The 13,604-nt window shown below is 34.9% G+C and overlaps 1 protein-coding gene across 4 annotated transcripts in view; it reads left to right on the plus strand.

Moving 5' to 3' along the window:
• The first annotated feature begins 1,101 nt into the window (after window positions 1-1,101).
• Window positions 1,102-13,604, plus strand: part of FBL17 (RNI-like superfamily protein) — a 55,912-nt gene continuing 43,409 nt past the window's right edge. The window contains exons 1-11 of one of the 4 annotated variants that reach the window (XR_013508392.1): window positions 1,102-1,752; window positions 3,077-3,178; window positions 3,383-3,527; window positions 3,900-4,084; window positions 4,535-4,639; window positions 4,881-4,978; window positions 5,265-5,497; window positions 5,624-5,690; window positions 5,778-5,863; window positions 6,521-6,600; window positions 6,703-7,062. Coding sequence is in view for 2 of the 4 variants with exons in the window: in XM_078293716.1 (XP_078149842.1) it covers window positions 1,229-1,752; window positions 3,077-3,178; window positions 3,383-3,527; window positions 3,900-4,084; window positions 4,535-4,639; window positions 4,881-4,978; window positions 5,265-5,497; window positions 5,624-5,690; window positions 5,778-5,863; window positions 6,499-6,600; window positions 6,703-6,774 (1,719 nt within the window). In the remaining 2 variants the exon portion in view is untranslated. Of the gene's footprint in view, window positions 1,753-3,076; window positions 3,179-3,382; window positions 3,528-3,899; window positions 4,085-4,534; window positions 4,640-4,880; window positions 4,979-5,264; window positions 5,498-5,623; window positions 5,691-5,777; window positions 5,864-6,498; window positions 6,601-6,702; window positions 7,063-13,604 lie in introns of those variants that run through there. The other 3 variants (XM_078293716.1, XR_013508391.1, XM_078293715.1) reach the window with 3 other exon arrangements.

Below are 13,604 nucleotides of genomic sequence, written 5' to 3' on the forward strand. Positions count from 1 at the left end.
TATAAAACATTTAAAAAAATATATATAAAATTCAATTAATTTTATATGCATAATTAAAATTTTAAAATCATAAAAATAGCTTAGTTACTTTTGACTAAGTCTTAAATCCGATATGCGCCTATCTAATTTTTTATATTTTTAGATTAGTTCAGAGAAAGAAATAAAAAAAAAGCAACAACATTGTAATAAATTATTTGAAACAATTGTGAAATAAATTAGTCACTTAGACCTGTGAACTTGTCAATTCGTGCACTATTGAAGAGAGATACTACGTGAATGAATATATGACACGACATGCGAGTCATATCATGTAACCGATATATATAACATACCGTACTGTGATTTATCATGACGAAATCGATAACAAAGTGATTAATATTTTTCAATAGACGTACGTAATTGAAATTTTATTGAACTAGACAAATCACACGATTACTATCTGAAATATCTTTTAAAGAGCAAGGAGCCAAGGACAGATGTTAAAATATCACCTGCCTAAAGGGCTAAAGGCTAAAGCCTAAACCCACCACCGAGTAGTAAACTAGTAATCCTGCATCGGCTGCAGCTGCACTACGCAACAGTCAATGGCACAATCCACGAGTAGTATCTTTCTGCAGCTGCTCCCGGTACATCATACACCTTGCTCACTGACATGTGGGGAGAAAATCTTTCGTTCTTCCTGAAATTACTGTTCTATCCTCCTTCTTTCTTCAGCTTGCTCTCTGCGTCCACCACATGGGAACGATAAAGATCAAGGATCCTATGTTATTATTCTCATGCTACTAGTACGTAACAAGTTGTAGTGAGAGGGAGCAAACTCAATGCGCAAAAAAAATGAATTGGAAGATGTCCAATGGGCATTGAACTAAACTCACTCTGATATCAGATCAAAGCCGTTAGATTTGCATCATATTCAAGCGTACAACTTCAAAATTCGTGCAAATTACATACACACGATTCTGGACGCAAATGAACGGACCAATATTCGATCGCACCGAATTTGGTTTCGGTGTTCATTGGACTGGACTGCACTCCAACAAATAAAGATACAAAGAAGCTAAACATCCAGAGAGAGGCACCTCTTAGACGAACCAAAAACAAGCGCGAAATCGGCTCCAATCTCCCGCCCCCTCCTCACCTATTTCTCCCTCCATTTCCCTCCCCTCTCTCCCTCCCTCCACCTTTCTCTCTATCTGACCTCTCCTCTCTAAACCCTACTGCACCTCTCATGGCCTCAGTTACCTCCCCGTTGAAGCGGCCTTTAACCTTAAAGAAGCGCGGCAGCTACAACTGTGGCCGTTGTGGCCTTCCCAAGAAAGGCCACGTGTGTCCTCTCGCACCATCTGAGATCCTAGCGGCGGAGCCTTTAGCTTGCTTGCCTCGCTCTGGTAACCGCCTCCGGCGGGCCCTCTCCTTCGATGATGACGTGGTACCTATTGGAGAGTCTCCCCTTTTGTTAACTCATCAGGAGGTGCAAGACGATGCCATGGAGGAGGAAGAGGAGCTTGTAGTAGTTGGGAGAGCGGGTATGGTCCCGCTGAGCTCTCTGGTTGAAGTCTTGAAACGGGTCCCAGTGAAGGGTCTCTTGTCAGCCGCGGCTGTGTGCCATGGCTGGAGGGAGTGTGTGAAGAGGATGTGGCGATCAGCTGAAGAACTGAGAATTAAGGTTTCGCCTAAGTCTCAGATCGGTTTTGTTGAGTCGATTCTTGAGAAGTGTGTGGGGTTGATGAGGCTGACACTTAGAATGGAAAGGTTAGAGCTTTGAACTGGAGAACTTTCGTAAAGACTGGGAATTAACAAATTTGACTGGATTTGTGAAGTATATTGAATTTGATGACGTGTTCACACAATTTGTTAGATTTTGATGCAACAATTTTGTTAATTCACATCTTTCCATAGATCCAATGTGAGATCCAACACATATGTTCCTATCTGTGATAATCTCTTCCAAACTATGGAAGAATTCTAATGGATCTTGGATCTTGATAGCTTCCTGAACCAGTTTCACTAAGCTTTCATCAGATCAGTTGTTTTGTTGAGTTTTGATGACTATGCAAATATTAAAATCTCTAATAAACTTGCAAGACCAAACATAGAAACACTGGAGTTAAAGTTGTCTAATAAATGAGAGCTTTGACTAGATTTCTGAATTTTATTGAAATTTGTGACGATCTGACATCATTTGTCAGATTTAGATGCAACAATTTTGTTAATGCATATCTTCCATACGAGATCATGCATATATGTTCAGATCTTTGATAATTTCTTCCAAAATTGTGGAATAATTCTAATAATTCCTTGTTCTTGATAGCTTACTGAACTAGTTTCAGTAAGCTTTCATCAGATCAGTTGTTTTTGTTGAGTTTTGATGACTATGCAGATATTAAAGTCTCTAATATAATTACAAGAGTAAACATAGAAACACTTGATTTCTAAAGTTTATTGAATTTTATTACGTGCTGACATCATTTGTCAGATTTAGATGCAAGAATTTTGTTAATGCGCATCTTTCCATACAAGATCAGATATATATGTTCAGATCTTTGATAATTTCTTCCAAAATTTTGGAATAATTCTAATTATTCTTGGTTCTTGATAGCTTACTGAACTAGTTTCACTAATCTTTCATCAGATCAGTTGTTTTGATGGGTTTCTCTTTTTTTTGAGATAAAGATGAGGTGTCAAGCCTTGAGTTTCCAACCAGCGAGGTTGTTTTGTTGGGTTTTGGAGCCTTCTTGGATTTGAACTCATTTGTTTTGATTTATTTCTCACAAATTTTTTTTTCAAAAGGGAAGTACAAAAATCAGGTATAATCCAAAAGATGGATTATCTGATCTGGGCTTCTCAGTATTTAACATCATCTTACTCTTTATCTTTTGTGTTTTTATTTCTGATTTTTCCATATTTAGTTTTTGACACATGCTAATGACAAACAGTAAAAATTAAACTACCCAAAAAGTATAATCAACAGATGAAGTAAAATTGCTATTACATGATTTGAACCTCCTTTTGGATATTCAGTTAAAATTTACTTAACAATCTGATCTGACTAGTACATTTTTCTCGGTTACTGCAGTGATGTGAATTCTACGATGCTAGGTTGCATTGCATTCTTTTGCCCCAAATTAGAAGCTCTAGAGATTAGCCTAGCTGCTGGTTCTGTCAATAAGATAAATGGGTAAGTAACTAATCGAAATAGATCTTTCACTCTTTTGATGAACCAAAACAGATTTTTAACCGAAATAATTGTCTTAAGTAAAAGGATAAATTTGTAGTTAGCATAGGACTCTTGACAGTTAAGGCAAAAATTAGTTGCAAAATAACTCCATCAATTTATTTCTCAACTAGGCTAATTTTGTTCTATCTTGAACTTAATTTGCAGTGTTGGATTTTGTCGTTTTGTGTCTGAGATGCGCTGCCTCTCAGTTTTGAAGATTGAAGGTTGCAGTAACCTTGAATATTTAAATCTCTCTTCAACAAGCCTTTCTACACTATGGCTCTCTGATCTCTCCTGCCTTTCCAAATCGGTACATCTTCCACCTCCCCTTTCACACTCAGTTTTGTAGAATACTGATGTATTTAACTGTTCCATTTATAATTGTATTGTTATGTTGGTGAAAGTGTGATGTTCTTTAGTTTTAGTAGGGTCATCCGGGAAATTGTTCCTATTTATTATTGCAATCCCTGTAAAACATTAGTACTTCACTTCTATGTGCACAACGGAGGATTTTTGACCCTCGAATCAACATAAGTATGCTACAAGTTCAATTTTATTTCTTCAAATGACAAACTGCTCACTATTTTAATGCAATCACATCTTGAGGAAGCATATTGGGCAAATTATGCAAAGCCTACTTGGTTTGTTGTTGTATTAATAAAATGCTATTAATTTCCTTTAGGTGTTTAACTGCCCCAACATGACCGAGCTATCTCTGGATTTCACCCGAGAAGGGAATGACTCAACTGATCTTCCTGCATTAATGGAAAATTTGGGTCGAACATGCCCTAGACTAAGGAATTTGCACGTGGCCTCAACCTGGCTATGCAATGATGCTGTGCTTGCTTTGGCAAGTGCTGACCTAAGGTACTTCAATAAATTTATACTAATTAAATAAAAAAGGTAGTTTAGTGAATAGATACTAATACTTATATATACCTGTATGACAGAGATAATAATATTTCTATCAATACGTATATCTACCTGTATTTTGGGTTTGGGCTGTTGAGGATCTCAGGTTTATTAAGGTATTGTGTCGGCCAGGTTTGGGGTTTTGGGTAGCCATTGAACTTTTTGTCAGGTGGAACTTGGCAATAAGGCCTCTTTAGAAATAAACTTATTTATTGTATCTGTTAGATGCAATTTTTACATACAACATAGGGGTAATCGTTCTTGTATACATAACTGTGTATATCATGCATTATCCTATCTGAGTATTACCATCAGGCTTGTATAGGTGCATTACCCATAAATGTTACTGGCTAATTCAATTTTCGTTTATGTAATTAACCCCATGAAATCTTCATTATTTGTCAGGTTCTTGCACATGTTGTCATTGCTTCTAGGCTCAAGGATAACTGATGCAGCAGTTGCTTCCATTGTTCAATCTTACTTGAGCTTGGACCTACTTGATTTGAGCGGGTACTATTCCTTTTTAATAGCCTATAAATCAATCAGGAATTAGAAATGATGGAATTCCAAAGAAATAGATGGAAAATAGCGAACAAAAGGCATAGGAAACCAAGGTAATGCAAAAGGTTCAGTCAGTTTTAATGCCAGTATAAGACAATATATACCTGCCTGTCCTTATTACTAATGAATATATTATAATTTCTATGTAAAGTTAAGATGACTTAAACTGTTTTTTTCCCTTTATTTTCAGATCCAGCATTACTGATTGTGGAATTGGAATGATATGCAAAGCTTATCCCCACACCCTTTCCAAACTTCTCCTCGCCCTTTGCCCAAATATTACCTCAAGTAAAGATCTCACTTACTGTATTGTTATAGAAAGTATTCATGCAGTCACTATAGAACTTGGTCTTATGTGAACAAATTGAATGCAGTTCAAAATAAAACCTCAGCTATGCACCCAAATGAGGGTTCTTTAGGAAAAAATTTTCATGTCTAATTTGCAAAGCCTTGAAAATTTTGATGCCCGAGATCCTTATTGTACTGATTTCTTTTTAGCAAACTTGAATAAGCCATGTACTTCAGTTGTGTACATCTTTTGTATGGCGCTTTAAAATATTTTTCTAAATTTTAGGTGGAGTCCAGCTTGCTGCTACTCTACCTTGTCTTGAATTGCTGGACTGTGGAATGAGTATATGTTTTGGTAATCCTCAAACCAATGAAAAGAAGGTACAATGTATCGGAGAAACCGACGGGCTTAGGAAATGTCAGAAATTAAGCCCCATGAAAAAGAAGTCGTACCAAAAGCTGATCATAGAGCATCCTAATTTGAGAAAACTCAGTCTTTGGGGCTGCTCTGCTTTGGAAGTAAGATAACATCTGATTCTATAATAAAAATCCATAAATGAATTTTAGGAACAAAATGTGAAACTTGCATGACATATATACTCCTTAGCAAAAATTATTGATGTTGTGTTTTTCTGTTGTTTATAGGGTTTGTATGTAAATTGTCCAGAGCTTGAAGACCTAAATCTTAACTCCTGTACTAACCTCCATCCAGGTCACTTACTCTTACTCTCGTGGTTAAAAGTACCATCAAATGATGTTGCATTTACTAAAATACCCTCCATCTGTATTTTGTTTCCAGAGAGGCTGCTTCTCCAGTGCCCCAGTTTGTTAGAAGTGCATGCTTCTGGCTGTGAAGACATGCTGATTGGAGCAATTAGAAATCAGGTATTACTTTTTAATCCTAAGACAGTTGCTTTTACCTTTTCTGCTTGCCCTTTCAATAAAATATGATATATGGTAGGTACCCCACCGAGAGGCGGAACTAGAAAATTTGAATTGGGGGGGGGGGGGGGGGGGGGGGGGGGAATGGGGGGCTAAAACATAAAATGCACAATCTGTGGTCACTGTGATTTGAACTCTAAGTCTCCATGACCACTGAGTGGAACTCTAACCACTAGGCTACAAATACACATTTATCATTTTATGAGGGTAGTAGAACTATACAAATACGAAAATTCAATTAAATTTCATACATGAATACCAATTTTAAAATCATGGGGTGGCTAAGCACCCCAGGAATATATGTAGATCCGCACCTGAATACCCCCCCCGGTAAACATGGAGATTTTATCTAACCCTCTTCTTTTTGTCTCCTTTTTTGCTCCACTTAAAACAGAAATTTGAAGTTCATATTTTCATTTTATGATTAGAAAAGAGGTGTAACATGTATTAGTTTTCTTTGTTTCTTAATTGCTCCATTTAACTTGTCATTTTTCAGGGCATTTTTTGTATATTCAGTTTTTTAGGGGTGTGTTTGAACTATGCTTTAGTTCCTATTTGATGACTATAATGTAATATAGGTACTCAACGAGTTTGCCGCAGCTAGAACAGACTGGCCTTGCAAAAGATTAGCTGATGGATCGTCGAAACGGGTTCTTGTCCCTTACTCTATCCCTTACCTTGTAAGTCTACTCATCTCTCACTTTTTTTATTCTCTCTAAAGTTTCCCTGTTGCTATGATTTCCGGATCTTATTATGATTTTTGACATTGATGTTTATCTCAGACATCTGATGATGAGAAAGAGAGCAAGAGAGCAAGGCTGGGACAGTGTGCTGTGTCCATCTCTGAAAAATAATTTGATTGTTTGTAGTATAGTTGTTGCTTTGTAGATTTCATCAGAACCCTAGTGATCATGATTTGTGGATTAGTATTTTAGACTTTGTAGTTGGGTTCTCGACCCTCTTTAATTTCTCAGTTTTTTCTATTGCTGTTGGATGCCAAAGCTTCTATTCTGAGCTGTTGGCTTTAATTAAAACAGGCCTAATTAGGCTAGAACCTAGTTGAAAATAAATGTTAGACATTGATTCATGCAATTTGCTGAAGTTCAATTCAAGAGTGTTTTCATTTAAATATATCCATATGGGAAATTGTTTCTTGGATATTTGAGATCACTGGTGAAGTGGTTTAGAATCTGTAACTTTTTTTTTTTTTTTTTTAACAAAGAAACAAGAAAATTTGATCTCGATTGTGTGGTAGGTTGTGCTTGAACTCAGCAGTCTATACTGAGTAAAATCAGACAGCTTGCAACTGTAGTAATGCGATGTAATTGCATATTAGGATCCTATCTCTGTGTTTTTTTTTTTTGTAACTTGAAAATTAGGATCCAATCTCAGTTTGAAAGGATGTATATACTATATAGGACTAAAGGAACCCACCTGGACCTTATAAGAGAAAAGATCGTTGCTTCAGGCAATATGCTGAACAATTAGGCTAGAACCTAGTTGAAAATAAATGTTAGGCATTGCTTCAGGCAATTTACTGAATTTAAATCAAAGGGTGTGTTTTCATTGAAATACGTCCACATGGGGGCTTGTTTCTTGGATATGTGAGATCACTGGTGAAGTGGTGAAGCATTTGTAGTCTGTTTTTTGAAAAAAGAAACAAGAAAAAATGATCTTATATGTTTGTTACAAAAAACACCATCTCTAAGATCCTGATTGCACAGTATGTTGTGCTTGAACTCAAAAGAGGTTTATAGTTTATACTGATCAAAATCAGACAGCTTGCAACTGCATTAATGCGATGTAATTACATTTCACAATTAGGATCTGATCTCATTTGAAAGGATGTATATCTTCATGTTTAAAAGAAACTCACCTGTACCTTATTACCTTATAAGAGCAAAGATCATAGTGGTGTTATGTTACTGAAGTTGATAATCTAATATATATTGGCCTCATATTGATTGCCCAAATATAATTTAAGATTTCGAAATAAACCTGTTTACAAACTTGAAGAAAAAGAGACTCAGACATTTGAGTCAGATTTAGAAAATGTAAAAGAAAACTGAAAATATTTTAAAATAAAGAAAAGATAATTAAACTCCTTTAACTCAATTTATGTAGATTGGTCTCTAAAATTTCTCCTTCATGTACCAGTATTTGATTTATCCACCTCTATGGATTGTAACTCCGATTATACTCTTGTGCTTCTCGATTGCAGTTTGACTTGATCGAGTAAATCATCCAGATGCTTCCTAAAATAATCAACCCAAATACAATGGAGCAGATTCAAAAAACGAGTAAACAAGTTGAATCAAGTGCAATTATTAAGATGGTTATTATTGCTCAGTACCCCATTAAACTACAAAGTATTTTTCCATTACACTACTGTTGCTAATTAATATAAAGTTTGGTCTTGAAAACATTCAAAAAATGAGATAGTGAAAATTCAGTAGACAACCATGTTATTATAATAATTATGAGCATATTTAGTTTTTATACTACTTGTTGTTTTATGATTGGATTTCCGTTAAGTAAAATCTAGGGCTTAGTGCTCAATAGGCAGCAATAGTATGTTGAGATGCTTACCTCACGAGAAGGGTTGCACAGTAAATACTTGTACTTAGAATTAAGATGACCTGATTGCTTTGAGATATCACGGGAAGACATTCGTTTGCTTTTTGGAGGCAAAACGAAAGAGAAGAACAGCAAGAAGCAACAAAAGGATAAATTCGGTCAATTTTCACAGTGGGCCTGTTTTTTTTTTTTTTCTTCGGCTACACCCCAAATCGGAAGGGGCGATATTCGCTTATTCGCTCGTGTAGAGTACTGAGAGACAGTTTCTAATTCAGTTTTAGAAATGTGAGAGAGTTTCTTATTTAGAAACTATGCAGGAAAGTTTCTTATTAAGAAACTGTTTATAAACTCTATGTTGGCCAAATGATTGGCTCAAATTATTTCTCTTTTTTAATTTGTTGTTTACGTGGTTTAATAGAAACTCTAAAATGAGTTTCAAGAATGTAAGAGTTAGAAACTTTAAAGACTATAATTTTTAAAAAGTAGTTAACCGTTATTTAGAAATCCTTTTGAGTTTTAGGGATGTAGATGCTCTGAGTACCACGGTAAATTAGGGGCTTGACCCCAATCTTATTTAAAAAAATAAATAATTAAAGGTAGCAACTAACAACTGTACTGATCAAAAAGATACTATCTTGAATGCCATCTCACAATGAGACGAACAAGATCGAGCTAAAAAAAAATTAGAAAAGAGATGATCATAGTGAAAAAAACAGATCGCCCAACGGGTTAGATCGAAAATATTGAATATAGCTGGAAATGCAACAAATTGTAGTAAAAAGTAGAAATGAGAAAAAAAAAATTTAGACAATTTATCAATTTGTGCGTGCCATCCTTCCAATTTTATCAGATGTCTCTGAAGAGACGATTAGCTACTCAACCAATTTTTTTTAGTTAGCACTCTAATAAATTCGAATTAAACAAACACCACTCATTCAGTTATATTATAATTGTTATCACCCACACATATTCAGTATGCACACAAAATTGAGTTGATGTGCAAACTAAAATAGTGCACGAAATTGGTGTGCCGACTGAGTAAGTGATGCGTATACTGAAGGAGGCGCATCATTTTCAAATGGTGGTGAATAAAAGTACATCTCAATGCTTGTGTTTTTTCTTATTTTATCATATATTTTGTTGTTCAAATGATATTCTATCTTCTTTTCATGTTCTTCAAGGTTACTTTTGTTAAAATAATATAAAATAAGAAAGAAAGACACTGGTTGTTTGGAATGAATTTCGCCATTTGAGCCCAAAGTTCGACCGAAATTTGTATTAATAGGAAATTATTTAAATAAATATCGATAATGAAAAATGGATATGAGTTTCTTTCAAGATATAGAAAAAACATGATAGTTTATAACATTCTTTGGATGTTACAGGCTATCACAGCTAGAAACAGTCTGTTTCGGCCTCTGTTACTGTCAAGAAGAGACCCTGTTTTGATATGAACTAGCACTGTTTTGGTCAGGAACTAGCACTGTTTCAGGCCGTAATAGTCTATAATGTCCAGAGGACGTTATAAACTATCACGTTTTTCCTATATCTCGAAAAGAATTCAAATTCATTCTTCATTATTGATATTTAATTAGTTAATTTCCTATTAATAAAAATTTCGGCAAAGTTCCAAACGACTAACAATAGCATGACGACATCACTATAATAGTAATATGAATTTTTTGTAGGAATGAATTGTAAAAGACAATAAAAAAATGTTGGTGTGCATACTCAGTTGACGCATTAAATTGGTGCACATTCTCAGTCTGCAACCATTCCAATTTAGTGTACCGACTGAATATGCATGAGTAATAGGAATTTAAATATGACTGAATGAGTGGTGTTTGTTTAATTCGAATTTAACGGATGGTAACTGGTAATTAAAAAAAAATTGGGCTACTCCACGTCTTATATAACTGTCCCAAATATATCTATTTTTATATCGTACTAATTATCTATTGTATGAGCTGAGATCCGGAGAGCGATTACACTACATTAGAGTATTAATTATACCCGTTAAGGGTATACCCTACTCTACCCGCCCGTGCCCGAGCCCGGGTATGGGTCGGGTACTCGGGTACGGGCAAAAAACGGACCGGACCGGTTTTTTTGGACAAATACCCGACCATACCCTACCCGACCATACCCGTACCCGACCTTACCTGTACCCGACTTTACCCTACCCGGGTACCTGTCTACCCTTACCCGTACCCGTACCCTTATACTCGACCCAATAATTCAAACCCCAAATTCAAATTTCCCTCCCAAATTCAATTTAGTTTTTAAAACTCTGTTTTTTAATTTTTGTTTTTAAAATTCTATTTTTATTTTTGTTTTTTAATTTTTGTTTTTATTTTTGTTTTTTAATTTCTATTTTTTAATTTCTGTGTTTTAATTTCTGTTTTTTAATTTCTGTTTTTAAAATTCTGTTTTTATTTCTGTTTTTAAAATTATGTTTTTAATTTCTGTTTTGTAATTTCTGTTTTGTAATTTCTGTTTTTAAAATTATGTTTTAATTTCTGTTTTTTAATTTCAGTTTTTTAATTTATATTTATATTTTATTGTTTTAAAGTAAAAAAAAAAAAAAAGGAAAAAAAACAGAAAAAAAAACGAAAACAAAAAAACCAGAAAAAAAACAGCAAAAAAAAAAAAATATCCGTACCCGCCCTACCCGTACCCGGACCGCCCTACCCGTCAAGGGTACACGGGTACGGGTATAGGACGGGTAGGGTATGATTTTTGAAAAATATATCCGACATATCCGTACCCGTATACCCTAGTACCCGTCATACCCGTACCCGAGACGTACCCGTACCCGTGCCCGGGTATACTCGGGGTACCCGTACCCGCCTGACCATTAATACACTACACTACATAAACAGGTTCCATGGAAAGCCACCCACTTTTTACCTGTAAGGGGGATCCAATTTTTATTTAAAGTGGTGTTCTACGAGACAACAAATAGACAGCGTCCAAGGGTGAAACCTATCGTTTTAATACGAGGTTCTAATCTAAGCCCATCACATCATTTGATTTGGGCTTTCCTGGCCTAACAAAAATCAAGCTATAGGCCTACTGTGAATGTAAAGGTAAATCAAGTTGTTCTTAAGTTTGTTTATTTCTCTAAATAAAATGTTTTTCCTTTAGTAAAAATATGCGCAGCTATACTTCATCGAGGAAGTTCCCATGACATAATTTTCAATTGTCACAATTCATTTTACATTAGTATTTTAAAAATGAATGAACTTAATGATTTGTTTTAATTAAATGAAAGGAAAATAATCTGGTTCATTGCGAGAATTTTTGTTCCTGACTCACCAGCCAACAAAGATCATCTCAACGTTTCAAATAATTATTTCTTAATTTCACCTTAATAGTTTCCCATATACACTAAATTTTGACATCTTGAAAATCATTAAGGTATCTCATCACTGTGATACTTTTATTGTTTAATTTATAATAGACAAAAAAAAAATTAATTATAAATGGAAGTAGAGAAATGAAATGTTAAAATTATGTATTGTTGATTGTTCAATTAAACTACGCATAAAGAATGCTTATATTGTTCTGGTAGGTTGTTGTCTTAAACTACGCTCCTTTTATCTTTGTTAGTGAAAGATAATTCATATGTGCCCACTAGGATCCCTCATGTAAATCTGAAACCTCTGAAAAATTCTCAAAATATAAAGTATCCCTCATGTCCATCTGAAACATTACCCTTTTTTGACAAATAAAAAAAAGACTTAAGAAAAGAGAACAAAAACATATACCGCTATTCTCTCTTGTACAAGAAAAATAAAATAAAAGTGCAATGTGTGCACGATGGTAAATTGCTTTGCTATTATACAACAAAGGTCTCACAAATGCTCTGTTGGAATTAAAGATCAAAACTAAACAAACATATAAATAAAATAAATAATGCTGAAATTGGTTTTTTAACCTTGAATATTTGAGCGGCGGGAGGCTGGCTATGTTTCTTCTGATGTGAAATTTTGAGACCTTTTAAGATATCAACTCCACCAAGTATGTCTAATACCAGCAACTTGAATCACAAGAGGCTCGATTTGTTGTCTCTATTACTCAACCCAAGCAACTGATGATCCAATTAACAATGATTCCTTTTATCTCCAGTTTACAATGATTCATTTTTTTTTTTTTTTTTTGTGTGAGGATATATGATTATATGGCTTTCTTAATTGATAAAGAGGAAATGATATTTTACCTTACAAAACAAAGAATAAATACAGAATTGCATATTTGCAATGCAGTGTGCATGTTGCATAACCAACTATCAGCTAGAAACAAAGCGGTCTGATAATTAACAAATCTATACTTGGTAGCTACTACCAAGCCTTTCAAAAAAAAAGATAATTAACAAATCTAGATAGGCCCTATGTAAGCTTGCAATGTGATACCGCAATCTGTGAACTGGAGCATGCACATTTTGACAGAGATTAAAATTGCCTGAGCTTATACCAGTGAGAATCGCAACGAACCAGACTGGGAGTGATATCTAAGAACCAAACAAACGCAGTCTCACATTTGCATTGCCCCCCACCAGTCATATTTTTGCATATAACCTCTTCCTTCTATGCATATTACAGATCATAGAAAAACAAACCAGAAACCAGCAGGGGTACCCAAAAAACCCCGTAATTCAAAACTCTAACTGTCTGACATTTGAATATCAGATTTGCATATCCTTATGACAACCAAGAAAGAACAAAAACAGTCTCACATTTATCTACACCCCCAGTCACACTTTTGCATATATCCCCTTCCTTCGTTTATTACAAACCACATAAAATAAAACTCAGAAAAAACACCAGGGGGTACCCGAAACCTGTAACAAAAACCCCAAATCCAGTACCCATCTTAGAAGGAGTAAATTGCAAAATAAAACAAAGAAACCAAAAACCAGTACCTATCTTACACAAAGTAAAGTGCAAAAGAAAACAAATATCCCAGAGCAAAGTTACATGAGTGAGACCACCAAAAAAGAGAAATAATACCATAGCAAAATAAGACAGACCCAAAAAGAAAATTGTGCCCTTCGTGCCAGTGGGTAAGTGACACATGTGAATTCCAACTGAGTAAAATGTGCCCT

This window comes from Carex rostrata, chromosome 27, assembly GCF_964058835.1.
Source record: "Carex rostrata chromosome 27, lpCarRost1.2, whole genome shotgun sequence".
In the NCBI taxonomy this organism is placed as follows: domain Eukaryota; kingdom Viridiplantae; phylum Streptophyta; class Magnoliopsida; order Poales; family Cyperaceae; genus Carex; species Carex rostrata.